Source organism: Ambystoma mexicanum, chromosome 13, assembly GCF_040938575.1.
Source record: "Ambystoma mexicanum isolate Mex_15411 chromosome 13, UKY_AmexF1_1, whole genome shotgun sequence".
In the NCBI taxonomy this organism is placed as follows: Eukaryota; Metazoa; Chordata; class Amphibia; order Caudata; family Ambystomatidae; genus Ambystoma; species Ambystoma mexicanum.
The window spans coordinates 509,963,450-509,991,249 of NC_090938.1; the positions used below are offsets into that span (position 1 = coordinate 509,963,450).

The 27,800-nt window shown below is 47.5% G+C and overlaps 1 protein-coding gene across 1 annotated transcript in view; it reads left to right on the forward strand.

The window, feature by feature from the left end:
- The window catches only part of RUNDC1 (RUN domain containing 1), a 185,025-nt gene that overhangs the window by 90,545 nt on the left and 66,680 nt on the right, over window positions 1-27,800 (forward strand). Inside the window, exon 2 of the mRNA XM_069634187.1 lies at window positions 17,985-18,143. Within this exon, the coding sequence (XP_069490288.1) occupies window positions 17,985-18,143 (159 nt within the window). The remainder of the gene's footprint in view (window positions 1-17,984; window positions 18,144-27,800) is intronic.

Here is a 27,800-nt window from a genome sequence, read left to right on the forward strand (position 1 = left end):
TGTCTGGTAGGAGGGATGCTGGGTAGTGGTTAGGATGGTTGCCTGTTGTCTGTGTCAGCCCTGTTGGGTATTGTTGGGTCCTGATTGGAGTATCGCTCTTGGTCGGTTCAGCCTTGCATTATCGCTCTTGTTCCTGCGGGGGGGTCCCCCTCTCTGCTGGTTCTGTGTTTTCTGTCCCTCATGGGTTTGGTGTTAGCTGGCTCTCTATTGCATTTTGATTTTATTGTTTCAGTTGTCTGGTTCCGAGGTCTGGGGCGGGGCTGAAGCCATATTAGCTCAATGGTGTTGCACATCATACTTTTCTGTTAGTCAAAGAAGCCTTTCCTGAAACCGGCGACTTTAAAGTTTTACTGTGTTTGTGCAGAAAAATGTATTTGCACAAACGCAGCAAAACTTTAAAGCTGCTAGTTTCAAGAAAGGCTTCCCTCTGCTCTCTGCTTAACAAAAATCAAGTGGACCTATCGGCCCCCTCCGCAGAGGCGTTGCTAGCGGGGGGCTGAGTGGGCTGTGGCCCTGGGTCTTTTGGTTTTAGCCCCAGATAGAATCTCAGGGGCTACAACCAAAAGGCTTGGTAACCCCGAGTCCCTGCGGTCCCGACATTCGTGTAGCCCCGGATCTTTGCCAGACCTAGTAACACCGCCCTCCCCACAAATGTGGGCGAACATTATGTTCTTTCACATTTGAGGTGAAGGGGCTGATATGCACACTTGCTTTTTGTTAGGCAGAGACGTGAGGAAAGCCTTTCTTGAAACTAGCATTGCATATTGGCTCATTGTGTATGCATGCATGTGTGTAATGTATGTGTGAATGATCGAGTGTGTGTGTGTGTGTGTGAATGAGTGTATGTATGGGGTTGGGTGTACATGTAAATGAGTGAGTGTATGGTAAATGAAGTTTAAGTGAGTGAATGTGTAATTGTGTGTGTGCACGCCGATGTGTAATGCTGGGCTGCTTCCATTTGATAATTGGGGACCCATGCCAGACAATCCTTGGGGTGGAACAGAGCGGGCGGAGCCTCTAGGTTTGCCACATCCTTTTTATAAAGTTCCCCCCCCTCCACCCCTGCCCCTGAAATGTAGGTTTGGTTGTGCCCCTTTACTGGGGGAAACCTCTCATCCTTGGAGGGGTGGGGCTGTGGGGAGGAGAGGGTGTGGATGTGGGCCGTGGCGATTTGCAGGAAAAGCAAAGAGCATTATGGTAACAATGTCCACAATTTTATATTTGAAACATGTCTTATAAGATTCAGTAAGAAACCATTTTGAGGAAATGATGTAAGTTGGGTTCTGCAGTTTTGATTGATCAGTGCTCAGCCTAAGAAACATGTCTGCACATTATTGATTGCAATACATCTATACCCTTTTGGTCAGCTGCAACAAGTATGTGAGGATTTGTAAGTTTCTGTATTCAGTTTCCCGTGCCGAGTCTACTGAAAGTGTCTGCTTGTTGAAACTTGGGTTTCTCTGGGCTTCGGGTGTTCTGAAGCAGAGGATCACATGCACAAGAAACCTGCACTTCAACTAGCAGACTGCTTTCCGAAGACTATGCTGGATGCAGAGTCTTCTGAAAACTGCTGCTCGTTGAAGGGTCTGCGATAACACAAATTGAGAGCAGATCCGCGAGTGTCATGGGCCAGCCCCCGAGTGTTGGGGAGAATTCTCATAAATGTGCTAATTCCCTCTACCTTGGAGACCCCCAGCTCTTTTGCTGAACTTTTGGACTCTGAACTTCTTTTATCCTGTTTGTTTTCTGTGTTTATTTCTTTGATTATGGAGTTTTAAAACCACTCCAAATGCATAATCTTTTTTATTTGTCACACAGCACCCTCAGTGCAGTGACACATGGATGTCTTTTAGACTTCCCAAAGGTTTACATACCTTCTCTGGGATAAACTACTGTTTCCTAGACAATGTAAGGTTAAATTGACTTTACTAGACTTTTTAAATTCCTAGACCCAGCACACAATATCTTCCTATAGAGTGCTGGAGGGGTTACCTAGTATCCCCTATGTCTAGAAACTCATGTAGCAGTCAAATGCTACTTTCCCATCGAAATGGCTGTGGCAGTGGTTTTAGAACAAACTACCATGATTTTTCCCGACCGCGAACACTGGTAGCTAAAAATCGCGGGAGCCATTTCTTTTTCTTGATGGCGCCTTAAGCCCCTTTGTTTAAACGGATCCCGGTCTTTGTTTTTTGCCATTTCTTTTTGGAAAGGTCCTTCTAGGGTTTGTTTCTACGTGCCAATCCAGGTTTGGTCCCTTTGTTTCCATGCCCGTGGGTTTCAGGACTGAAGACCGCCTCTGCGGTCTGAGTGTCTCGGGGTGGGCAGAACATGAGGGAGGTGCCCGAAACTCCCTGTGCTGGGTGTCCTAGGAGACCTAAATGCACTCCGGCGTGATTGGCTGGCTGACTGTCCAGCAAGGACAGCCACCCTGCTGGGTGAGTGGCAGCTAGGCTGGAATGAATGGGAGAAAACTGTTTAAAAGGTGAGGCTCCTGGACTGGAAAGCAGAGTCGACCACTGGAACGAAAGAACCGAAGAAGAGCTGGAAGAGGACGGCTGCTGCAACTCCTGCACCGTTGGTTTGCCCAGTGAAGCCCCGCTGCAGGTCCGAATTGCCAAGTTCATCTCGACAGAGAAGCCCCTTCAAGGACGACTTCTTCCTTTGAGTTGGTGGGACCAATCAACCCGTAAGCCACCTGGATACCTTCTCGAAGCTGGTTCGGATTAACGAGGGGGATGGACACCAGCTTGTGTGCTTGAAGAACAGCTACTCTAACTGAAGTGACTCCATTTTGTCGGCGTTTTCCGATGATGCAGGAGTCCCCCGACATCCTCCCTCTTGTCCCCACAACTGAGGCTCAGGAACAGTGAGATCTGCAGGAACTGCCAATAACCAACGTCTTCAGCTGCATCTTTTGATTCATACTAGGGTTCTGTGCCAACCCGATTGAGAGACTGCTTCTTTTGCTATGAAAGTTTGTGAAACTTTCCCAATTTACAGGCCTAATCAGCTTGTGACCCAACATGATTCCTTTTTCGTACAAACTACTTCTGAGTACTTTGGCAAAAACTTTACCGTTTACTTCAAGAACTGCTCTTTCCTATCCAAGACACTAGTCCTATGACTTTGACCTATGCCTATTGAACTGAATCGAGTACTCTAGTGAACTATAACTATTTGCACTGCCTAAGAAAGTATTTGTGATCTATTCTGCTAACTTGTACCTTTTTGCTCCCATTGAAAGTAACTGAAATGCCATTTTGCTCCTATTTCAGGGGAGTCTAATTTGTTCAGAAAATTATTGGTTTGCTATTGAAGTGTGTTTGTGTATAATATTAAGTTGTTTCCTTCTAGTAAATGTTTTCTTAATGATTGTGTAATAAATTACCTAATCATATAAGTAAGTGTTTTATCAAGAAACCTTGAGTATAAGTGTCCACTTGAACCACTGTGATTGTAAGACCTCTGTGTAACCTCTTGTACTGCTCGCATTCCCTCTTGAGATAAGCCTGGCTGCTCAGCTCGCTATGACAAAACTGTGTAGTACAGACTTATACCAAAGGTTGGTTTTTGCTTACACCTGTAGTCCTAATTGTATGTGGTGGTCCCAGAGGTTACTGCATGCAATTCTGCCTAAAGCGGAGTCTGGGGACAGAGCAGTGTTCTAGCAAGACATGTCTTGCCCGAGTGCAACTTTCTTGGTCCGGCCCATTTCCTGCACTGAGCTGGTGGTCACCTGTATTGGGGACTGGAAAAGATCAGAAGAATGACCACAAGTTTATATTTGAAACAAGTCGGCAAAAGTAATTAAAGTAGAAAACCCAACTGAACAAGTAATGTAAACTGGGTTCTGGACTCGTCCTAACAGTGTGTGTAAACCACAAGACATATGCACTCATTTGTATTTGGACAGCGCCTGTCTGTACGTGAGACTTGGGCTGTTTGACAAGGAGCATGTACATTAAGTCTGCTGTCCCTCTCTACCAGGAGTCTCCTGACGCAACTCTAATGGGTCAGAGAGAGCATTGGCTCCGGAGCAGACCTTGGAGACTACTAGCCTGTGGGGTTAGGGCATCGGCCGCAACAGAGCTCCAGCAAGGCTGAATTTGCAAGAGCACAGTCTTGTGTCTCAATTTAACACACAGCTAGGTCTTTTATGTCCCAATTCCTTCCCTGGTTCACTAGCTGGTGGTTTTCTCTCTAAAACCAAGGGCAGGCAGAAAGTATAGATGGTGGCTGCTCCTTTATGTTTTCGATTCAAAGCTTTTCTGGGCATACCAGTTCTTGCTGCATGTTGAGGCTACATACTTTACTACTTGGCAAGTTTGAAGTTGTGTACTGCGTGAATGTGGGTCAGTGGCATTCCTGTCAGGTGGCAAGTGAGTTTTTGTCTGGCTAGTTGCTTTGAAGTGAACTTTTTCTCCACGGTGCATGTGGAGCAAAACTAAACTATGCTTGATTGCATATATTCAGCCTGATATGCGTCTTTACTTGAATGTTCAGTTACCCTCAAAACATACCTGCTTCCCCACACAACACAATCTTTCGATCCTATTCTGAGTACATTTTGTAACTTCAGTTTGAACTCCTAATTTTTCAACCTTTGAAACCTTGTAAGGTGCTCAAACTATATGGGTAGGGCCAGCGCTCCAACAAAAATTCTAATTAAATAAATAAGACTTGCTAAGTGCAAGTTGAGGGTATGTGTATCTGCGTAAGCTGTTCTATGCACACATTCTCCTAAAAGATGCAGTTATAGGACACATCTGTTTGTGTGTATCTGCAGCAGGCCGCCAAATATTCACTTGCCTCTAGCGAGCAATAATTCACTGTCGGTGAGTAAGAAATGGTGGGGTATGTTCATGTTGAATACTGGCACTGCATTGGCGAGTATTTATTTTTTCTTTTTTCCTTCTTAATAATCTTGTTCGTTGGGAAGAAAGACAACACTAGCTTGTGGAACCTAAGATATGTTAAGCCATTTATAACGCGCCTGTACACAAGTGTTTCTAGGCGCAACAAGACAAGGGAGGGAGGACAAGCCAAACGATCCTACTAGGCCTTGTCATTCAGATTGTGCAAGAGCGACGGTGCAAAGTGTCAGCGGAAATGAAATGAAATGAAGGGGAGGGTGGGGGGTAGTACCAGGGAGGGGTCGGGGGGAGAGGATTGCAATCAAGGCAGCATAACACTGAGTAAGTGCAGCCAGGGCAGCACAGCTCTGGGTCAATGCAAGGAGGTAGGGGTATGTAGAGGTTAGTTACAGCCCCTAAATGTTCGGTAGGCCCGAAGGCAGTGCAGGGGAGACCGATTATGGAGGTGCCAGGTACCCAGTGAAACTCTGAGGGTAGCCAAGCAACCAATCAGTGCAGCTTACAGGTAGGTCAGCAGGGGAGAGTGAGAGGCGAAAAAGGTCTGTAGCTGCTTCCAGAACTTCAGGTGGTCCGGCTTAAGTTTTAGAGGGGCAAGGAGGCCATTCCAGAAGGAGGCACCTCCAGTGGAGAGAGATCTACCACACTATCTGCCTGGAGAAGCATCTGACCATCAGAGAGTTGGAGTTACCTGAGCGAAGGGCTCGAAGGAAGGTATTTTGAAGAGAGTTGGATGTAGTGGAGGCTCTATTCATGCCTTCGGCCACACCACCTAGAAACAGACCCTCCTATATTACCAAAGTAATTCCGAACTGCACATCACCATAGCACCAAACCCATCTTTAACCTCACTTTAACCTAACCAATTGCCCTCTCTTTCTGATCCACCAGGGCACATATATGTGGTGTTCTGTTAAGTCCCAGTAACATGGCATACTAAGTTATTTTCTATGTCCACATTTTTTAGTATTCCTTTCACTAGTTTTATTAGACAGATGAGTGCAAGGTCAATGGCACCCACTTATGGTAAGGATATTTTAAGAAGACTAAAACAAGGATTCTTGCCTCTGCCCTGCCCTGATCGCGTGATTACAAGCCGTCCCATTGGCCAGAGCACCTGACTGTTGAGGTTAGATCCAAATTACCTGCAGTTTGCTCTCAAGTATAACTAAAGCAAATAAAAGACAAGTGACCTTTTTCTCCACCCAAAAGGTTTTTCATTCTTGGAACCTTATTCTACCGCTGTTTGTTCTGACTGCTCAGTTTTATATAAGACTCAGTGTCGATTGCTCAAAATGCTAATGGTTCTACGTTCTAACAAAATAAATTACTTTGTGGTAATCTACTTTGTTGTAATTACTTTGAATGTTTGCTCCCTCCCTTCACTGCCACCCCAACCCCTTCCCACCTCCCTTATGCCCTGTATAACCTAGATTACCTCTACAAAATTACTTCCCACACTAAGTAATTCAAAGTAATTACAACGAAGTAAAGTACTTTGAAGTAATTTAGGGGATACCCTTACACAGATATTGTACGTCGTTTCTGTTGTCCTGGGATAATAGCTTGCATGAGTCCACATTGGAAATCCTATGCAGAGCCCACAGTAGCAATTTTACATTCTCCGAGCCTGGTTTAAGGGCATGGGCATCTGTATGTTGAGCACTTTGAATTCGGTTGGGGCGGTTCTATATAGAAGCTTAGATGCTGCATGCTGTGGCAGTCTCAACATACCAAAGGGAGTGAAATGACTGCCTCAAGTTCTCCTATCGCAGGCAGCCCTGTCTTTTACCCAAAAGTTCATGCTTCTCCTATCCCTAGCACTATTGTGTGGACAGTGGCGCCCCAGACATTTTCACAAGGGGTGGCTCACTGAAAATCTTGGGATGGCACACCAAACAAACGAATGGGTGAGAACGGTTGCTGGTGGGACGAACCAGCGTTTTCATAAGGTTGGCTGTGGCCCCCTTTGTCCCCTCCCCCGGTGGCGCCACTGTGTGGGGAGTCCCCAGACTGTCCCCTCACCTGCCAATTCCCACAGACGTGTTGTGCATGGGGTAAGGTAAGAGGTAGAGCCATCTGCCCCAAACAAGCCTCATGAGGCCCTGCAAACATGTATTTTGGGTCACTCGGCACCATCTCTGGTGGTCTTGCCTCCATCCTGTAAATAACACTCCCTCGGGTTTGGTTTCTAAAAAAAATGCTGTCTGTAAATGAATCCCTTTCTCTGGATTGAAGCAGTTCATTCAGTGAGTAAATGACCTTTGTTCTGCAAATAAATGACCCTGGCCCAGTGTGCTTAACTTTTCTTCAGTGTACATTTAGGGATTCTGCTCCCCTGCTGTCTGTCCCGTGATAACCTGTAGCTAATAACCCCAGGTAAGGAAGATCTACTAGACAGCAACTATTCCCTAAGGAGCCACCAGTCTTCTCAAACTGAAGGGTGTGTCACTTTTAAATGTATTATTGCTCCTGAAGACCAACTTCAAGCTTTTAGCTTATCCCAGACTCGTCTTACCCTGCTTTCGGGTCTTTATTGTGTTGCAGAGAGCATGCTTAGGGAATAATGAAGTTCAAGGTAGGGCTCATGTTTTGCACCCTCAATGGTAACCCAGAGAAATCACCCACTGCGATTTGCATTAGGAAGCATCTCCATTATAGTGAAGCTCTTTTCGGTTAATTCTTTAGTCCGATTATTCAAGTAAGATGACTCATGTTTTTTAAATTTCCTCCAACACATTTTCTGTGAATTTTTCAAAAGTCCTTTTTCATGGGCTACACAGGTAATAATGAAACCCCTAAGAAATGCTTTGTAGGCATCCCAGTTGTTAGTGATAGGTGTCTGCACCACGATTAAATCGAAAGAACTCAGAAGTAAAGGGAGAAACCTCTATAATTTTTTCATGTTTAAGGAGCATAGAGTTAAATCTTCATCTGCAGGGTTTATTAGGACTAGTAGACCACTATAAAGTGGTGAGCAAAGGAGCCAATACGAGCGGTAAAATGGAAGAGGTGAGTGCTGGATTAAGGAAAATATAATCTGCATAAAGAGGTGTGCGGGTGTGAGTAGAAGGAAAATGTTTGATTTTATCTATTCAGTATTTTCTTTTTTATATTCAATGATTGTAACCTTGATAAACTACTTCGATGTCTTTTTGATTTAACTCAATTTATATATTTCTCCAGCATGGGGTCTGGCATGGATTCATATGCTCATGAATATTCCCCGTCGTCTGGCTGGGAATCCTCGGTAAAGAAAAAATCCGTATCGGTTTAATTTCTGTCTTTCTTGGTAGTAACCAATCGCTGGTCTCTGGGTCATACTGCCCCCAGCCAATGACTGCCCTCTCCCTAAGCCCCGCCTCTGGCAGTCATCCTCAGATTTTTACCGCACGTTCAAGCGTTGGGAGTCCTAAGTCAAAGCTCTCGAGCTTTGACTGCGTTTTGTGCTTTTTCAAAGAGATTTCTCGATTTCCGGTTTAATCGAGCCTCAAGCTCCACCGTTTCTACTTCCGATCAACGGGGACCCGTTTCGGATTTATCTACGCCCCTCAAGGGTGAAGTTTTCATCGAGCTACGCTTCTTGGAGGATTCCAGAAGTTTCTGAGGCCTACCTCGCGGACGAGAAGAACATGGCCCAGGAGAAGGGAAGCTTGACTCCCGGCAAACTGTTCAGGATCTGCCCTGGATGCAACCTACAATATGTGTTCAAGGAGGACGAGCATTCGAAATGCCTTTACTGCCTCCACAAGGACAAAACGCACGTGGAGAAGGACTGCGTTTTGCATGAACTTGTCGGATCGGACTATGAGGGATCGTCGGACCCGTCCCTCCAACTGGCTGGAAGGCAAGAGCCCAGCAGGTGAGAAGAAGTCCGAGCGTCTTCTAAGTCCTGTGAGGGCGCCCCGGCGACGGGGGCCCAACAGAAGGCAAAGCACCGCGTCCACGGGCACCGGGAGCGCCGATCGGTCGGGCTCCTCGGCTGCCAGGCAGGGTGCACCTTCACCGACACCATGACCCGCGAGCCAACGCTCTGGCTCGGGGAAGAGAAAACCTGAGAACCCGGCTAAGCTTCTGGAGAGGCCCCGGTCGATCTCGAAGGAACAGGCCGAGGGGGTGACCCTCCCCCTAAGGTGAAGGCCTCAAGCACGCCCAAGGTGGTGAAGGCCTTGATCCCGGACAAGGCCTCGATTGAGGGAGTCGCTGCGGCCCTGGCGAAGCCTGTAGAGGCTATCCCAGTGGAGGTGCCCTCGGGGCCCAGAGTTTCCCTGCCTCCGTGGAGGGAATCTTCTTTTAAGCCCATCGAGAAGAACCCGGTGGAAAGAGGGGGTGGGGGGCCGGTGACCGTTACGGACACAACCTCCGAGGAGGAACTGACAGAGAATTTGGAGGAGGCCCGGTCCCACGGGAGGGATCCCGACGAGGGGGAACGACGAGAGCGAGGGTGGCGACGACTAGGTTCCCGTGGAGGAGTAACAACTGTTGCTCCCGGCACGCCCGTCACAGCCCGAGCCACAAGACAACTCAGCGGCCATTTTGACGGCAATCCAAGCCTTATGCACGGAGATAAGGACGAGCCTGCCACTACCCCCGACGGACGACCCAGCTGAACCGGGTCCGTCGGGAAGCCCTCCAAACAAGAGGAGGAGAATTCATCCGGCTCCCCTTCAGCCCTCACAACCTTCTCAGCCTCTGTCGCCTTCCCCGGTCCTGAGGGATGACACGGGAACAGACACGGCGACGGATGACGACGACGGTGACGGCTGACCTCCCGTCTCCGACGACGATTAAGGCGGCCAACGCCCTAGCGATTGTGGCCCGCTATGACAGGGAGTTGTGGTACAAGATCACCCCCCTGTTGGACTTCCTCCTGGACGACAAGAGGGCAGAGGCCCTGGTGATCCTACAGGAGGGTGACATCGGACCACGCCATAACGGTGGCCACGGACATTGCCGACACCTGTTTCTGCCAGTTGGGCAACGGCGTTTGCCTTCGGGGGTGGCTCAAGGCGACGGATTTCCGCCAAGACGTGCAAGCCAAGGTTTTGGACATGCCCTTCGACGGGAACAATCTGTTCAGAAAGACAGTGGATGAGTCACTGCAGGCCATCAAGACCGACACAGAGACGGCTCGGGCCTTGGGAGTTCTGCAGCAACGACGGCTGCCCTTTCAGAGCTCCAGAGGCAAGCAAGGTGCCTCCAAAGGATTCAGCGGCGGCTCCTCGACCTACCATCAGGCAGCCCGCTCCTCGTCGCAAGAAGCCTACAGGGGATGAGGCAAGTCAGGTGGATCTCGCCGTCGTCGCCAGGGAGGCCAGGGAGGCCAAGGCGGCAAGGCTGCTTCCAAGCAAGACTGAACCGGCTGTTGCGTCGGTCCCCCACCGAAGCACCCCGGTGGGAGGCCGGCTGACGAAGTTCGTCAGCGTGTGGGAGTCCATCTCCACCGACCGTTGGGTGCTGAATGCCCAGGCCCACGGGCACACTCTGGAATTTCTAAAGTGCCCCCGAATTCCTCCCGTGGCCAGGAAGGAAAACCACGTCCCTCAACTGCTGTTAGAGGTAAGGGCGATGCTCAAGAAAGGAGCCATCGATCTCGTCCCAAAGAGGCTCCGGGGCTCCGGAGTATACTCAAGATACTTCCTTGCCAGAAAGAAGACAGGAGTTTGGCGTCCCATACTGGACTTGCGTCGGCTAAACAAATACATCGAGGCACAAGTTCCAGATGGTCACCCTCCAGCACGTGCTGGGCCAGCTGGAGGAAGGCGACTTCCTATCGTCGTTGGATTTGCAGGATGCGTACTTTCACATCCCCATCCTAAAAGGACACCGAAAGTTTCTCAGGTTCATAGTCCAAGGGTGGCATTACTAGTTCAAGGCCCTCCCATTCGGATTGAAGTCGGCGCCCAGGGTGTTCACCAAGTGCCTAGTGGCGGCACAGCTGCGCCTGCAGGGGATCCACGTCTACCCCTACGTGTACTGTTTCATCCGAGCTGGGACAAGGGAACTTGCTGTCGAACACACAGCAAAGACCGTCCGGCTGCTCACGGACCTGGGATTCTCCATCAACTTCCCCAAATCCGACCTGGTTCCGTCGCAGGTTGCGCTGTTTCTGGGAGCCAAACTCGATACAGTAGCGCAGTTGGCCTCGCCGTCGGAGGAAATAATGCAGGCCATCCTGGGCAAGGTACAGTGTCTGCTGGCCCCGGACGAGGCCAGAGTGAGGTCCATCAAGTCCCTTCTCGGGATGATGTCCTCTTGCATCTATCTGATGCGCCTTTGCAGGCTTCGGATGCGTCCTCTGCAGGAGTTCCTCGACGCCCGTTGGATGCAAGTGACGGACAGCTTCGAGGATAAGATCTCGCTCGAAGTATTCCGCCAAGCAATTAGATGGTGGGGCACCCACACGCATCTCGCAGCGGGCACAGACTTTCAGACCCCAGCATACCAGGTGACGGTGACGATGGATGCCTCCCTGGAGGGGTGGGAGCGCACACCGGAGATCTTCACGCGAGAGGCCTGTGGCTCCTGGAGGAGAGGCCACTCCACATCAACATACTGGAGCTCCGAGCAGTGTTCTGGGCCCTCAAGTAATTCCTCCCTTCCCTCAAGGGCAAGGTGGTGAGGATCTTCACCGACAACACCACCACGAAGTTCTACATCTGGAAGCAGGGAGGAACCAGATCCCCCGTCCCTGTCCAAGAAAGCCCAGGATCTGTGGCACTGGGCCGTTGCCCAGGGGATGTTTCTGGTACCTTTTCATCTAGCAGAGATAAAAATCGCCATTGCCGACTCACTCAGCAGGGAGCTGCGCTCGTGCCGCCAGTGGGAACTATGCAAGGATCAAGTGGATCAACTCTTCCGGCGATGGGCCAAACCCCAAAGCGACCTGTTCGCGACGGCGACAAACTCAAGTGCCAGAGGTTCGCCAGCAAGTTCCCCCAGCCGAGGAGCATGGGCGATGCTTTCTCGTTCCCCTGGGATGGCCTGTTCCTGTATGCGTTCCCTCCATTGCCGTCGCTGCTCTTGCTCATCAACCAACTCAAGAGGTCCCGGTGCAGGATGATCCTCATCGCACCGGCGTGGCCGAGACAGATATGGTTCCCGGACCTTCTGGACTTGTCAGCGTCCCCACCAGTCAAACTGTCGCAGACCTTCTCTCCAGAGAAGGAGGCGCCATTCTTAATCACGACCCGGAGTCGCTGAATTTGCAGGCCTGGCTCCTGCAGCACTAGAGTTTGGAGGGTACGATATCCCGGCTGACTGCAGAGGTTCTTGCAAAGGCCAGGGCGTCCTCAACTCTCCAGTTCTACGGACACAAGTGGAAGAGATTCTGGTGCCGCGCACAGATGAACCCTCTATGGATTACAGCCCCTCAAGTGCTACCGTACTTACTGTCGCTGGACTAGCTCATGCTTCCATCAAGATACATCTAGCAGCTATTTCCCGATAGACCAGAACTGCAGGACGGTCGTCCCTGTGTTCTCATCGCCTGGTGAAGGAGTTTATGAAAGGACTGTTCCGATCGTTCCCGCCGGTGAAGGCTCCAGCCCCGGCGTGGGAGCTCAACGTGGTGCTGACCAGGCTCATGGGCCCACCATTCGAGCCCTTGCATTCGGCTCCATTGGAGTTCCTGTCGTGGAAGACCACGTTCCTTGTGGCCATCACCTCTGCACAACGCATGGGAGAAATTCAGGCCCTATCCTGCAAGCCTCCATACTTGACTTTCCACGAGACAAGGGTGGTGCTGAGGACGCACCCCTACTTCATGCCCAAGGTGCTGTTGAATTTCCATCTCAACGAGCCCTTGATGTTACCAGTCTCTTTCCCTTCGTCGCCAGCCGAGAGGACTTTGCACTCGCTGGATGTAGCTAGAGCGCTGAAGTTCTACGTGGACCGAACAAAGAGTTTTCGGAAGACATCACAGCTGTTTGTGAACTTTGGACCTGTGAACCAAGGGAAGGCTCTCTGGAAGGCTTCCATTCCCAGATGTTTCTCCAGCTGCATCATGCACTGTCATCGATTGGCAAACCAATCGTTGCCCGGCCGTCAGAGAGCCCATTCGACCAGAGCGATCGCTGCTACCACGGCGTTCTTGTCTGGTGTGCCCCTGCTGGACATCTGCAGGGCTGCTACGTGGAGGCCGACGCACACCTTCACAAGATTCTACTGCATCGACCGGGATTCCAGGGAGGAGTCCAGAGTCGGCCAGGCAGTGCTGCGCAACCTGTTCGCTTAAGGTGAGCCTGTTGAAGAGGTAAGAGATGCTTAATGTTGAGTTTTATGTAATGCTAAATGTTGAGCCTTGCCACCTCCCGTGGTTGTGCATGTGTACTGCTATGTATTCTTATATTCATGAGCATGCGAATCCATGCCAGACCCCATGCTGGAGAAGGAACAAGTTACTTACCTGTAACTGTTTTCCAGCATGGGTCTGGCATATATTCACATGCGAACCCTCCCTCCGTCCCCTCTGCGGCTCTTCACTTGGTCATACTGCCACTTTACGTGCTACCAATTCTGAGGATGGCTGCCAGGGGCAGGGCTTAGGGAGAGGGCAGTCATTGGCTGGGGGCAGTATGACCCAGAGACCAGTGATTGGTTACTACTAAGAAAGGCAGATCAGAAACGAAACTGATACTGTTTTTTTTGGGGGGTTTTTTCTTTACCGAGGATTCCCAGCCTGATGACGGGGAATATTCATGAGCATGTGAATCCATGCCAGACCCATGCTGGAGAACAACTGTTACAGGTAAGTAACTTGTTCCTTATCCTGGATTATTTGATTGGCAAGTCTTACTATTAATTGCTGAATGTTATATTCTGTATTTATTCATTATTAATACTTATCATGAACCCCATGCTACTTCATTTCACCCTCCAATCACCTCTGAGACCACCAGAGAAAGGAGAGGCGACCAGAGGGCACCAATATAAGCTGCTTGATGCTTTGCATACAATGAAGGAGCATTCTGGGAACATAAGGCACACATTTTATGTATAACACATTTGTGACAGTGATTCAAACCTGCAACTCTTCCGAGCACAAATTTGACTTGCTGTCATTAACTGCTTATGTAATTACAAGAACACCCCAATAGTTAAGTGACTGCAAATGACAAGTCATACATACTCTTTTGGAGAGCATTCGCCTTTGGGAGTCAGGTGCTGGTTGTCCTGCTCTAGCAGGCAGACCTCTTCCCTGCACCATTTCTTTCACAGTGTATTAATCTCTGCATCTTTATCGCAAGTTGCCTGTTTATGCTTACCAGTTCTTCATGTTAAAATTGCATCGGGTGCTTGCTCATCGGGGACTGAGGTAGCTTCAGCAGTGCTCCGACTCATGCACAGTTTGTGGAGACTGCCGGGCTCTGCCCTGGCTACTCCAGGCCAACATAAAGCCCTGTAGTTATTGAAAGAAATGGGATCTGCTTGCAGATACCAGTGGTGGGAGTGCTGGGAGGAGACCAGGCAGTTTTGCATTATTAGGCCACCTTTCGTGACTTGCTATGTCTTCTAATGCTTTGTTATGCCACGATATGATTTACTGTATGTAGCTTCAAAATGGTTGCGACCCACAACAACCAGCCCCCAAGGTATCTCTGCACTAGTACGCTCACATTTTACATTCCAACACGCAATTTGCATACTTACTGAGCCGCCCACGCATGGACCTTTAACAGAACTGTACACCTCTACAGTCAACTAGCTAGCATACCACAGTCCAGGCCAATGCATCCTATTGCCACAGGTACGTGAGGTTCCACTCTTGACACAGTTGCTTTTATACACCTAGCAACCGACCCTGCTGCAGCGCACAGGGTACTTCTGGTCTGCACCCATCAACACAATAGCAAATCTATCTTGCATTTTCCCCCTACATCACCATCCTAACCTCTCTTTCAGACCCACCAGAGCGCCACAAGACCTTGCAACTGGCAGTAGGTAAATGTGGTATAAAACCCAATTATATAACCTAGCATATTCTACTACATGGAATTTGTTTCCTCCGATTCTTTTAAGAATACACTATTGGTCTTGGTAATTCTTTTGTAGCCATTTAATTTTAGAGCAAAGGCACTAGTTCAACTGATCTTGAAAACCTTGTCTTTTCCAATGTTTAATAAAACATTTAAAACGGAAAATATTGGTAAACATGCAAGTTGAATTCAAAGCGGAATTATACAAATAACATTTGATACATGGCATATATGAATACACCAGTAATGAATTAAAATATTGAATTATATTGGCACTGGGAATCACGTTCTGCTGTATCGCCGCCATACAAGTGTCCAATAAACATAATAATTAAGACTGATTGAATATTAAGTATCGTATATACAAGGCAGACATGCATATACAACAGAAACATAGGAGTAAGGGGGCTGACAAATGATTGCAAACTCATTTTATTTCAACCCAGATAAGTAATATATCTGTTCCATTTGTTAAGAAATTTAGAAAGATTCCCATTAGATACTGCATGCGTCTTTTCAATTCTACGAAAGGCTCTAACGGAATTCCACCACCTACAGCCCAAACCACTAGATGGATTTTCACCAAATTCACGCCAAGAGCGGTGGCATGGTCCCGAAAGCGTGCTTTTGTAAATTTGTGTAAATCCGTCCAGTATTTGTTTTTAAAACGGCCGGGCAAAAAGTAGGTTAAAAAAAAAGTGATATCGGAATTCAGTCCGTGTACTCATTTCCTTGTTCGGTCTGCGGATGGGCCTCTGATTTGCCCAGGAGACTTGCCCGCTGATTGGATGGTGAAGAGCACGAGGTGCGTCATATTTTGGAAACTGCCACCTTGTTGGATTCGCGGACAGCGCCCGTGGTCTGTGAACAGCGCGGTAAAAAACATTGCACGTGTCAAACTAATATCTCTGGGGAGGTGAGGGGTGATGAGGATGGGATATGGCCATAAAAAAAACCAAAACGGCCCGATTTTCCTCTCCGATGTCCGGGATAGCCCTGTAATGTTCACCAACATCTCGATGTTCAGGGGGCATCCATACATATTTTTGCATTACAGGGTTGGTGAAAAGCAATTTTTGGATGGCGTATAACTTTGACACTACTCAATGAAACTGTGATGTTGTTCTAGACGTGACCTTGAAGTGTTCTACAAAATTTGGTGGTATTTTGCCAAGAGGGAATCAAATTAGAGGGGGGGGTCCCAAAATATTTGAAAGGCCTATAAATTTGTGCCATTTCACGAATCTGAACAAACATTTGCGAAAAGATTTAAGACCGAGATTTGAATGTTTTTGTCAAGTTTGGTGAAAAGAGGGCAAAATTAGAGAGGGGCGGGGTAACTTTTTTTAGATGGTTTATTTCTTTGTTGCCGTTTGCCAAATGTGCACAAAAGATTTTAGAAAGATTATAGACCCAACCTTGAATTTTTCTGCTAAGTTTGAATGGATTTTGTCAACTGGGAGCTAAGGTATATGACTATTTTATGTATGTACATTTTGACACTTTTCAAAAAATAAAACCTGGATTTGCAGGAAAAGTTGCAAGGAGCATTGGCAAGGGCTGGAGTATGGTTTTGCAGATAGGTCTGTCTTATCTTTTGAAAAGTGTCATAATGGCGGTATAAAATAGTGATATCCCATTGGTGGCTGAGGTATAGCCGGTGGCCATGGGCAGTGACCAGATTGTCCGTCATGCCCAAAGGTCATGACTCGGATAATCTGGCTACTGGCCATGACCACAAGAGACTGGCAATGGGGTTAAAGTGAGCTAGGCCACCAGGGAAGGCTCTGTGGTAACATTTTTGAAAATCTGGCTGGGTTTAAATGGGGAAAATAAATCCTGCCAGTGGCTAAAAGTCTGTCCGTGTCTATAGCCCAAAGTGCTGCACAGAATTGCATCCGCAGATCATTACCAAGCACGCCGAACTAGGTGCCCATGTGGTCACCAAGCCTCCCCTTGAAGTCATTACCCACCAATATTTGCGACCATAGAGGGACACTATATTGGGATTAGATGTTGGACTCCTTTCCACAACCTCGCAGCAGTGGCCCACAATCTATATGCCTTAAGGAAAGATTCTAGTGAGTCGAATTACGTGTTGGCTGAGTTCTAACAATAAATATAGCTTCAAGAATGGTTTTGAAGACTGCTTCATTAGTACAACAGTTACTCATTGAATAACCCATTGCTGAGGTGAACTGGCTCACTCTCGTATTTGAAACCTAACACTTGAAGAAGGAAGGGCACCAACACAAAAGAACCCCATCCCCAGTAGCAGGGTAATCTGTTTAAAGTACTAGATAAAGCGCAGTGATCTACCCATTCTACTGCCCTGCAGTTACTTGATAATCGTGTACTCTGATTTGATTATTGGGGCATGCAGCATGGCCGAACCCTAGATTGGAATAGGAAGAAATATTTTGCTTGCAGCTACAGCCTAAAGTGCTGTACTTGATGACAACAAACGTGCGCGAGGAGCATCAGCAAGGACCTGAAGCATGGTTTTGTAAATCTGTTTTGTGTTTTATTTTTCCAAGTGTCCAAATGTAAGCACAAAAAATAGTGATGCAAGTTTGGTGCATGGACAATGGGCCTGGCCCTTGGCAAGGATGAATGCCTACTGTTTTCTTTGGATGAGAACGTTCTTTAATACATTGATAGATCTCCCGATCACCCCTGACCTCTTGTTACCAACATTATAAACACTACTCCTTGTAGGGACTGTTCATGAAAATTATTTTAAAATGTGATGTTATCAGTGATATCAATGACATTTGTGATGTCCTCTTTCATGTACTGGGTGTTTGTCTTAGCATTGCACAGTGGTAGCACGAGTTATGGTTGCTTCGTTTTTTCAATTTTACTTGTAACCATAACGTCCCTTTAGCACAGTTTTTCTCATTGATTTTCATGGGTTTTTATTGGTGAAACTTCATAACGTACCTAGTAACGTTTTTTCTGTGAATATGAATGTATATATTTAATGGGTTTGGAGCGGTGATTATTTTCCTATATGGATTAACTGAAGTACATGTTGGTGTCCCCTTGTTTGTTAATATAAACCATGTATTTATCGAACTAGGAAACCTATGTGACCCCCCTGTGAACAATTATTTTCTTTGCTTGCTTTCAGAGTGAGCGGGAGAAGAGAGATCGCATTGAGGCTCAACGGGCAACACAGCGGGAGCTGATTGTGCAGTTGAAAACCCAACTGGACGATTTGGAGACCTTTGCCTACCAGGAGGGGAGCTATGACTCCGTCCCACAGTCTATTGTAATGGAGCGACAACGGGTGAGGGGGGGCCTGAATTCACTCCTTAGTACATGCATGGAGTTTTTCCCCATTGTAGTTTTCAGTATTTTGAGCTGTGGGTTCACTTGTATGTCTGCATTCTCCCTCCACTTTGTGTGTGTGCTACCTTGTTCCACACTATGCACGCTCTGTAACCTACTTTTAGCCAGTTTTCACTTTTCTTTCTTGTTTGCGTTTGGGTCATTGAAATTTGACTTTAGTGTGGGATGAGGAATGCAAATATGTGACGTGAAGTTGAAAATGTATATGCCATCCATACCAATGTTTTTGCTAGAATTAAAGCACAAGCAGATTCTCTGGGTATCTACATGTTACTGGGGAACTCTGTTGTTCCATAAAATAGTCTAAAGGCAGTGTCATTTTAAAAATGTCTTGCCATTCCCAAGACCATCTCCACGAAGGCGCTCGGAAATCACAAATATAAGTGGGCATGTTACATTTGTGTTTTTTTTTATTATAGTTTTACTTCTTCAATTTTCATGTCGTCTTGGTGCTTGGGGGACCCTCAATAGATGGGCTGGGATGTTTATATGAATAGAGGGAAGCAAGCAAATTAACTGTTGATGCAGGGCTGACATGCCTTCTATCAAGCAGACCCTCTTCACCCCCCCCACCTAAAGGTCATATGCTAGTAATCCAAAATCCTCATGCAAAGTCCTGGGTAGTATGAATGCCTAGTTTACTGGAAATGTAAACCGCCACCTTATGGGATCAGACATGCGTTTCTTCCTGAATGCTTGGAAAGCCTTTGTGGTCTCAATCCACATCTCGCTGCTTGCCGATAGGTCTAGTGCGTAGGAGTATGTGTTGTCCTTTTGTATTTGATTTGCATAGGTATGGTTCTTTACAAGGCTTTTCTTCCATGATATTTGGCATTTTTCAGAGCAGTGTTACTGGCATTGTGTGCACTTGGTGCTTACTGAGAATATCAAGCTTTATGGGAATGTCATTGGGAGCTTATTGGAAACTGTGAGAAACCTTCTACCATTGCTTTTGAATCCTACCCCTGGGGCTGGACAAGCGAGGGAGAATCACCTGAATAGAGTGTTCCGTGGGTATTGGAAGTGGGATACCCATAGGTGAGAGATGGTATTCCACATCTTCCCTTCTGCAAGATTCCCCTATACCAGAAAATGTTATGGTATACTGTTCATCTGGTTCCACGGTTTCTGAGAAAGGTAGGAATCCGTATCACAACAGTTATGTTAAAAGGAAGAGAAAGGATAGGGATGAATACATGGGTATACATCTCAGTATCCCTCTTCTCCTCAGGATAGTCAACTTTATCTTTCCCAGACCTTGAGTCATTACAAAAAGTGCCACTTCACCACCCCCGCCCCCCTCCTTTAATGTGTATAACTATACTGAGATGAAGAAACGACTAGGAGCTGTGAAGATGACCTCCTTTGCCTATTCAAGTACTGGGACGAAGAAGAGACCTGATGTTCAGGCATGTCCCATTGATTTGCTTAATTATGGTCGGGCAAGGCAAACCCTTGATTCGCACCTGCAACCTGTTAGACAAGCACAGGTGCCTAAAATGTGGAGTCATCAGCAGCAGTCATACAGACTGGGGAAATCTGGAGAGCAGAAGGACCAGAGGGGGAAGTCTTGCAGGAAGAGCAGCAGAGATACCAGTACGCCACAAGTCGTCCTGGGAATCCTGTTGCATGGTGAACGCTCATCGGAGGTGCCAAAACTGGGTAGGCGGGTAGCAGGTGCTGCAAGAAGGTGAAGCTCTGCATAACAGCTGGCGAGTGTGAAGTGGAGTGCCCGGCTATTTGGCTGTCCCTCGGAAGATGAAAGGGAGAAAGAGCCACTGCTACTGGGTGTTTGGGAAACTTAAAATGCCCAGGGCGCTCGAAGGGGACCGAACAAGCAGTAACGGTCAATTGAATGAAGCAAACATTGCTTATATTGAATGCCGAACTGAATGAAAGAAAAGAAAATAATTTAGCGCACTGAATGAAACAAATCAGGTTACTTATAAGTACAGAACTGAATGAAATAAGAAAAAGTAACATACTGCATTGAATGAAACTAACAACATTGCTTATATTGAATATCGAACTGAATGAAACAAGTGGAAAAACTTAACGTATGGAATGAGCCCACTACGTTGCTTCTAATGAATATCTTATTGAATTAAAGGGATGGTCTAGTAAAAAATGTTATTTAAAAAATAGATGGGCAAGATAAAAATAAAATACTAGCATTCTCAGTTTTAAAACTTCCTATGTAAAATTTTGAGCTATTCAAGCTCAAAATTCGCAAAAGCAAGCACATGGGCGCATCCATTTTGTGAAATGGAGGCCCTCCTGTGCTGGCTTTTGCTTTTGCGGCACTAATGAAGGAAAAGCCAGCCAGCTGTAGTAAACAAAGGCTACCGCTGGGTGGCTTTCCCTTCATTAGTGCGGTAGGCAGTGGACGGGGACCGGAGACCAGAGCAGGAAAGCTGCAGCTGAATCTCGGTAAGTGCTTTTTTTTTTTTTTTTTTAAATAAGCACTAGCTGCGGGTTTTTTTCTAAGTGTTCCGGGCTGGAGGAGCCCGGAAAACTTAGAAATAAAACCGCAGCTTTAAAAACGTTGTATTTATGTTTGCGGTCGCTTTTGAAGCGACGCAAACATAAATACAACGTTATTGTGTTGGAAAACGCTGCGGTTTTCTTTCCAAGTTTCTCAGGGTCCTCAGGCTCGGAGGAGCCTGAGAAACTCGGAAAGAAAAACCGCAGCGTTTTCCAACACAACCGCGTTGTTTCTGCCTGAATCTGCTTTCCCATTTGGGGCTCTCGGGCTCCCCACGGAGCCCGAGAGCCCCAATTGGGAAAGCAGAGTCAGGCAGAAACAACGCGGCATTGCGGAAAACAACCGCGTTGTTTCTGCCTGAATCTGCTTTCCCGTTTGGGGCTCTCGGGCTCCCCACGGGGAGCCCGAGAGCCCCAAACGGGAAAGCAGATTTAGGCAGACAACGCAGCATTTAGCATTTCCCATTTGGGTCTCTCGGGCTCCCCATGGGGAGCCCCCGAGAGCCCCAAATGGGAAATCAGCTGTAGGTAGAAACACTACGCGGCATGTAAACATAACCGCGTTGTGTTTCTGCCTGCTGTGGCTTTCACTTTGGGTCTCCGGTGCTCCCCTGGGAGCACCGGAGACCCAAAGTGATAGCCACAGCAGGCAGAAACACACGCGGTTGTGTTGGAAAACGCTGCGGTTTTTCTTTCCAAGTTTCTCAGGCTCCTCCGAGCCGTGTTTTCCAACACAATAACATATTTATGTTTGCGGTCGCTTCAAAAGCGACCGCAAACATAAATACAACGTTTTTAAAGCTGCGGTTTTATTTCTAAGTTTTCCGGGCTCCTCCAGCCCCGAACACTTAGAAAAAAAAACGCAGCTAGTGTTTATTTAAAAAAATAAAATAAATAGCACTTACCGAGATTCAGCTGCAGCTTTCCTGCTCTGGTCTCCGGTCCCTGTCCTCCGCCTACAGCACTAATGAAGGGAAAGCCACCCAGCGGTAGCTTTTGTTTATTACAGCTGGCTGGCTTTACCTTCATTAGTGCCGCAAAAGCCAGCACAGGAGGGCCTCCATTTCAAAAAATGGATGCGCCCATGTGCTTGCTTTTGCGAATTTTGAGCTTGAATAGCTCAAAATTTACATAGGAAGTTTTAAAACAGAGAATGCTAGTATTTTTTTTTTATGTTGCCTATCTATTTTTTAAATAAAATGTTTTACTAGACCATCCGTTTAAATAAATGAAAGGAACCTATGGTGAATACCAGACTGAATGAACTGAACAAAAGCCACCATGCTTGAATACTGCCTTGAGTGCAATAAATAAGCAGACTTTTATTGGAATACAGAAACAAAGAGATATTGTACTGCATGAAAGCAACACCTATAGTAAACTGAAGGAAAGAAACAAAGGTGGTAAAGTTATGAAGCTGCACTTTAAGGAACTGTTTGAATCAAATCTTGAACTTTGAAAGAAACCTGAAAGTTCCTGGTTGTGTGACCTGTAATGGGTGGACCGTGTGGTCTAAACCTGCGCCTTGACTAGATCAACTTCTATGTTAACAAGGAAGCTTGCTGAAGTGAAACTGGAAACCAAATATTGATAAACATCAGACTTGGGCGGGGGGGGGGGTGGTGGATTTGGCCGGAACGGAACCCTAAATTATACAAGTTCAGCTTCAAGATGGGGGCTTCAAGCTACTTTCTTTTGATATTGGCATTAAGCTTGTGGAAGGGAACCCTAAGCTTTGGTGCCCTGGAACTGCGTGATCTTGGAAATGTGTTTATCTTGGATAAGGGTATCCTGACCTTTTATAGAACTGTATTTCGTTTCATGCTCAAAGGAGGGGAAACTGACCTTTGCGATTAACTAACATTTGGGAAAGTAAGCTGACTAAGCTAGAGCTGCAAGTAGCCCAGAACCTTGTTTGGAAATGTATTTGCGTTATGATTAATGCCCCATCACACTGTTTTGTAAGTATAGGATTTCGACACAGACCGACTTTTACATTGAACTTTCTGACACTGATGTTCCGTAGTTTATTTAGGTAGGGAAATCCCACCTTAGAATAGGGCAAGTTAGGCCTTACTCCATCCTGACCTTTTCTTTAATAAAAGATTGTTCAACTTTGAATCTGTTGTCTGTGTCTCCTTCCATGATGCCCACCTCACAGAATGTAATGTCATGACCTGGCAGAACATGTATTTCAGGAAGCATCATGGCCTATGGCTGTTCCTCGCATTATGACTCATCACATGACCTTTCTGTACATGTCATGTACAAACCTGTTGTATACCAGGGTTGATGTTTGCATTTGTAATTACTTTTCAGGCAATTCAGAATTACTGATCGTATTACTAGCACAACCAGAATTAAGCTGGTGTTTCTAGTAGCACAAAAAAGGATTTGCACGAGCCTTATGGCTAGCACAATCTCCACTTTTGTGCTAGTAGTAGTTCCAGTACTAATTGTTGTAGGACGAGCAATGCCACGCTTTACATGCTTAGTATGGGTGTAACAAAACCGCACTTTATTTACTCCCTATTAGCAAGAAAGGGTTGTGCAGATGTCTCTCGGTACTGAAAAGGGTTTCCCTAGGGCGTATAAGGGATCTTCTAAAGAAACAATGTCATGGGTGGGTTGAACCAAAGAGGGGGTTTCTTAAGGTCTTCTATACCTTGAGGTTCAGAAAAAAGTTCAAAAACTGTCCTAAACTTGAGTCCTTGCCCCCCTTCCAGAGACATGAATGTCCAAACGAAATGGTCAATAGAATGATACACAACATAGTCTTTCTATCCTAACCCCCACCCACCCCCCAGGCTAACCTATACTAATAGCATACATTATCCAACTTGTACCAACACAAGTGTCAATAACCGATTCTTAAAGACCATAGCTACACTAATGCAAAAAGGAAATGGTGATTCCTGGGAATGCTGCTTCGGGATTTACTTGCAGTCTGAGCTTCACCTTGGACCTTTCTGCTTTCACCTTTTGGAATGCATTTCCAGTTATTCTTGGCCCGCTCCAGGGTCTGGTATTGGTAGGTTGCATCCGGACCCCCACAGGCTCTCTGGGTTCACTGACTTCATTAATTGTGGTTGCTTGAATTGTATGATGAATTGAGGCAATCCACCCCCCCCCCCCCCCCCACCACCACCACCACCACCACCGGAGAGCCTGCATGGACTTGCCTAGTACACCAGAACCTTATGTTTCATGAAGATAGTGAAACTATAGTATCACCAACAAGAAACTGAGGATATCCCTTTGAAGCAGTGTTTCCAATGGATTGTGCAGAGGATGCTGAAAAGGGATGACAAGCCAAAGAACCAGCAAGAGGAGGCGGAAAGCTGAGGGAGGCCAGAAAGTCGATAATACCAGGGAAAGCCCACCCCCTGTAAGTAACAGAGCAGATGGAGGCGGAGCTGTCACAGAACGCTGAGCCCATGTAATCCAGAGCTGCCCCAGCCCAGCCTGAGAAACGCTGAGAATGGTGTGCGAGAACTAGGGAAATCCAAACAAGTTGAAACCAAGAGTTCAGTGGTGGCATTACCACACAGCAATCGTGGTGGGCAGCCAGCCTGCACAACGTCGACACTACCAGTGGGAGGAAGCAACTCCTGAAGTGAGTCCCGGCAACAGTTCTATCTACAAAGCGAGAGTTGTGAAAAGCAAACTGCGGAGTCACCAAGAAGCCGAGAGAGTCCAAAGTCCTAAAGGCACCGGCAGCGTTGCCCCTGAAGACGGAATGTAAAACGGGGAACCGGAATACTGGAAAGTTAAAAGGGACTTGGTGGAAGTTAAACGGAAATTAACCCAGTACTAATGAGGAAAAAGAGTTGGAAATAAACAGATGAATCCAAACTATATTAATGAGAAGGAGAAATGCACTGATGACTGAGTGGGAAAGAAATGGAGTTGTATTGCCTTGGGGAAAGGGAAAAGTCAACCCACATCCGGACATAAGAGAGAACTGAAACCAAAGATACTTTTTGGGGGGGGTCCAGACCCTTGAGGTCAGGAAAATAAATATCCTACATGGAAGAGGTGAGCTAATATTCGGGAGTTGTGCAGCCAAAATGTTATAGAAGGCCATATACAAGGGTATCTGGAGTCCTACAAGAGATAAAAAAGAATTTGAGCAGAACAAGGATCATCTCTAAGAAAGAGGACAAGGAAGCTACCAGTCCCCGAAAAGAACTGCAGAACTTAATCCAAAGGATAAGCAGAGACTATTTACTTATGTTCTATTGAGTAGAATAATATAATTTTTAAAAAAACATGTGAAGAAACACAGCACCCAAGAGAAGGGAGTCCTTCTTCTGGCCTTAGTTATTCTAATGTTTGTGTCAGATAGGTTAGATTTGGACAGCGGATGGACTTGTTTTTGGACATTCTCTCTGACTGACGAGCACCTTAGTAGAATAGGTAGGGAACACCATATAAACATCGGGAAAGGTAGGCCTTATTGGTCTTTAAACTATATGATACAAATGTCTTCACAACATTTGCGTCCTTCTTCCAATCCTCCACAATTCACAACAGATGTCTCCTTAAGCCATGGGCCTTCCCACAGTTTCTCAACCGTTCCCTCCAGGACCTCAGCATTCGCAAGGATTTGAAGCCAGTCCCCCCTGTGCCTCTACTTTTGCAAGGTTTCTAAAGATCCATCTTCAACCTGGTCTTTCACAAGTCTTCCTCAGTTTCACAGCCACTTGAATAGTTATTTCTCCCCTCCCCCTTTCTGGGCCATTGTAAGGTAGTCTATATTGTCGCCCTGTTCCCTCTCCTCTGATTGCTGCTGGTAAACCTCCGGTCTCAGCTTGCTAATTCCCCCAGGGATCTGAGAGGTGTGGGAGTGTAGATCCAGGTATGGCCTCCTTCCTGGGCCATCCAAGTCTTGGCAGTTCCAAGGAACTCTCACCAGACTTTCAGCATTGAGCTGCCTTCATCAAAGCAGTGGTCTGTCGATCTCAACACTGTGGTCACTCTCCAGACTGTCTGGCTCTCTTGATATCCTCTTTTGGACTGTTCTCCCTAATCAAAGGGAGCAGTGGTTTTCACATCCGCATGCACAGGGATTATCTCCCTGAATACTCTTTCCCTAGCCCTTTTGTCCTCCTGGAGTTGGTGAGGAGTGCTCCACATTCTCCAGCATTGGATCGTTCATGGATTCACATGCTTTGACTATTTCCCTGTCGTCAGGCTGGGAAACCTCGGTAACTTTAGCTTCGTGTTTTCCTCTGGAAAACATCGACACTTTAGTGTCCTATCAACGTTCTTTTTGGGTGCCACAGACTACACCAATAGGACGTCTGCTATAAATGGCTTCCCTGCAGATTTCAACCGCCTCCAAATTGTTGGGATCACCTCGTGTTTCTCTTCGTGTTTTGCACGTGCTTTTTCGTATCTGGCCACTATGTCGTCTGTTGCCCAGAAGAAATCGCTGTTTAGGCCTTGTGCTACCTGCGGCCTAAAGAAGGTTTTTGAAGGGGGTAGTCATACGGACTGTCTGTCTATGCCCCCATCATTCGGCGGATACCTGCGAGATATGCTAAGGGTTTTCGCAGAAGACTTTGAAGGACCGCAACCGCCGGCTTATCTGTTGGCTGAATGAAGGCACTTATCTGGCTTCGGAGGGGGGTTCGGCCCGGGGGAGCCAGTATTCAATGAAGGCGCGGAAGGCCTCTGGGCACCGTCGAGTGGCGTCGGCGGAACCCCCTGCTAAGCAACACAGAGTTGCCAACGTCTGAGGTGGGGAGAGCTAACGAGTCCTCTACATCCAGGTCACATCACTCAAAGGGGGCGACTGGCTCCTCGCTTTCAAAGTCGGATCAGCCGGACAAGTTAAAGGTGTCTGGTGGTAGGCCCGAGAAGTCGATGGCGGCGTCGGACAGGGGACAGGTGAAGCCAAGTGAGGCTTCCTCCTCGAAGCAATCGTCTAAGGACCATCATAGATCCTCGTCCAGCCGGGACTCCTCGAAGCACTGCTCCGGCTCTTCTTCCAAAAAGTCTGCTTCACCGGAGAAATCTAAGCTCGCGGAGGCCTCCGTTCCAACGACTAGAGTGTCGTCGACGGATGTTCCCTCATTGACAGTGGTGGTCCAATCTGCTCTTCCATCGACGGTGGTGTCGTTGGCCCTGTCCACGACAGTGGCCCACTGTTGTCGGCGCAGATGGATTCGGAAGGCTTGTTGCCGACGGGGTGGAGGGGATGTGGCAATCTGCCGGCTTTGGACCCATGCTTCCTGTAGACATTCTGTCGGGGGGCGGGGGGGAGGGGGAACGCGTAGCATTCTGCCGGCCTTGGGTCCATGCTTCCTGTAGACATTCTGCAACAGGAACCAGCAGGGTATTCTGTTTCCTTGGGAATGGAGGAGGAGGAACAGGAGCAGTTTTTCGATCCGTCAGCTCTGGGTCTTCAAGGTGTATTCCCGTCTACGTCGAGTGGGGTTGGGGCTGGGCCGCCCCCCTTACCCATTATTGAATCCACAGTCCCTGCTGTCTTTACAAGTTTTGAACACTCTTCAATCGTTGTTGGGCCAACGGATGCGAGGCTTCCACCTGCCTCAGTGGCTCCGGTGGTTGTGTGTCTGGTGAGGCCCCTAGGAAGTCTCCTCTGGTGCAGTTACCATTGCCGTTGCCGGTTGCGTTGGACCGTCCCCGAAGTCATCCTGCAGAAGGGAGTTGCCTGATTCGGATCAGGAGAGTGCTCCGCGTGATACCCTGTCGATGTCTTCATCACTTACGAGGGACGATATGGGATCCGGATCCAGAGGTGGAACGCCTAGTAGCCTGGCTCAACCGTCTCCAACGGATGATGTGGCTCCTGAGGAAGAACGAAAGGACTGCTGTCTCTTCGACCATATGGGAAAGCGATGGAGGGTGGTTTTCTCGGTTCAGATTCTGGACCTCGTGTGGCAGGAGGGTCTGCGCACGATGCGCCACCCTTTTTCTGAACCTGCGGTGAAGGGACGTCTACAAAAGAAATTCAAGGCTCCCAAATCGACCCCCAAATGTCTTGTGTCGCAGCCCGTGCCCAAATCTGTGGTTTCGGCGGCGGCTAGCCGCAAGGCCAGAAGCCAACACGAGTGTTACTCCCCCGACAGTGAAGCCAGGA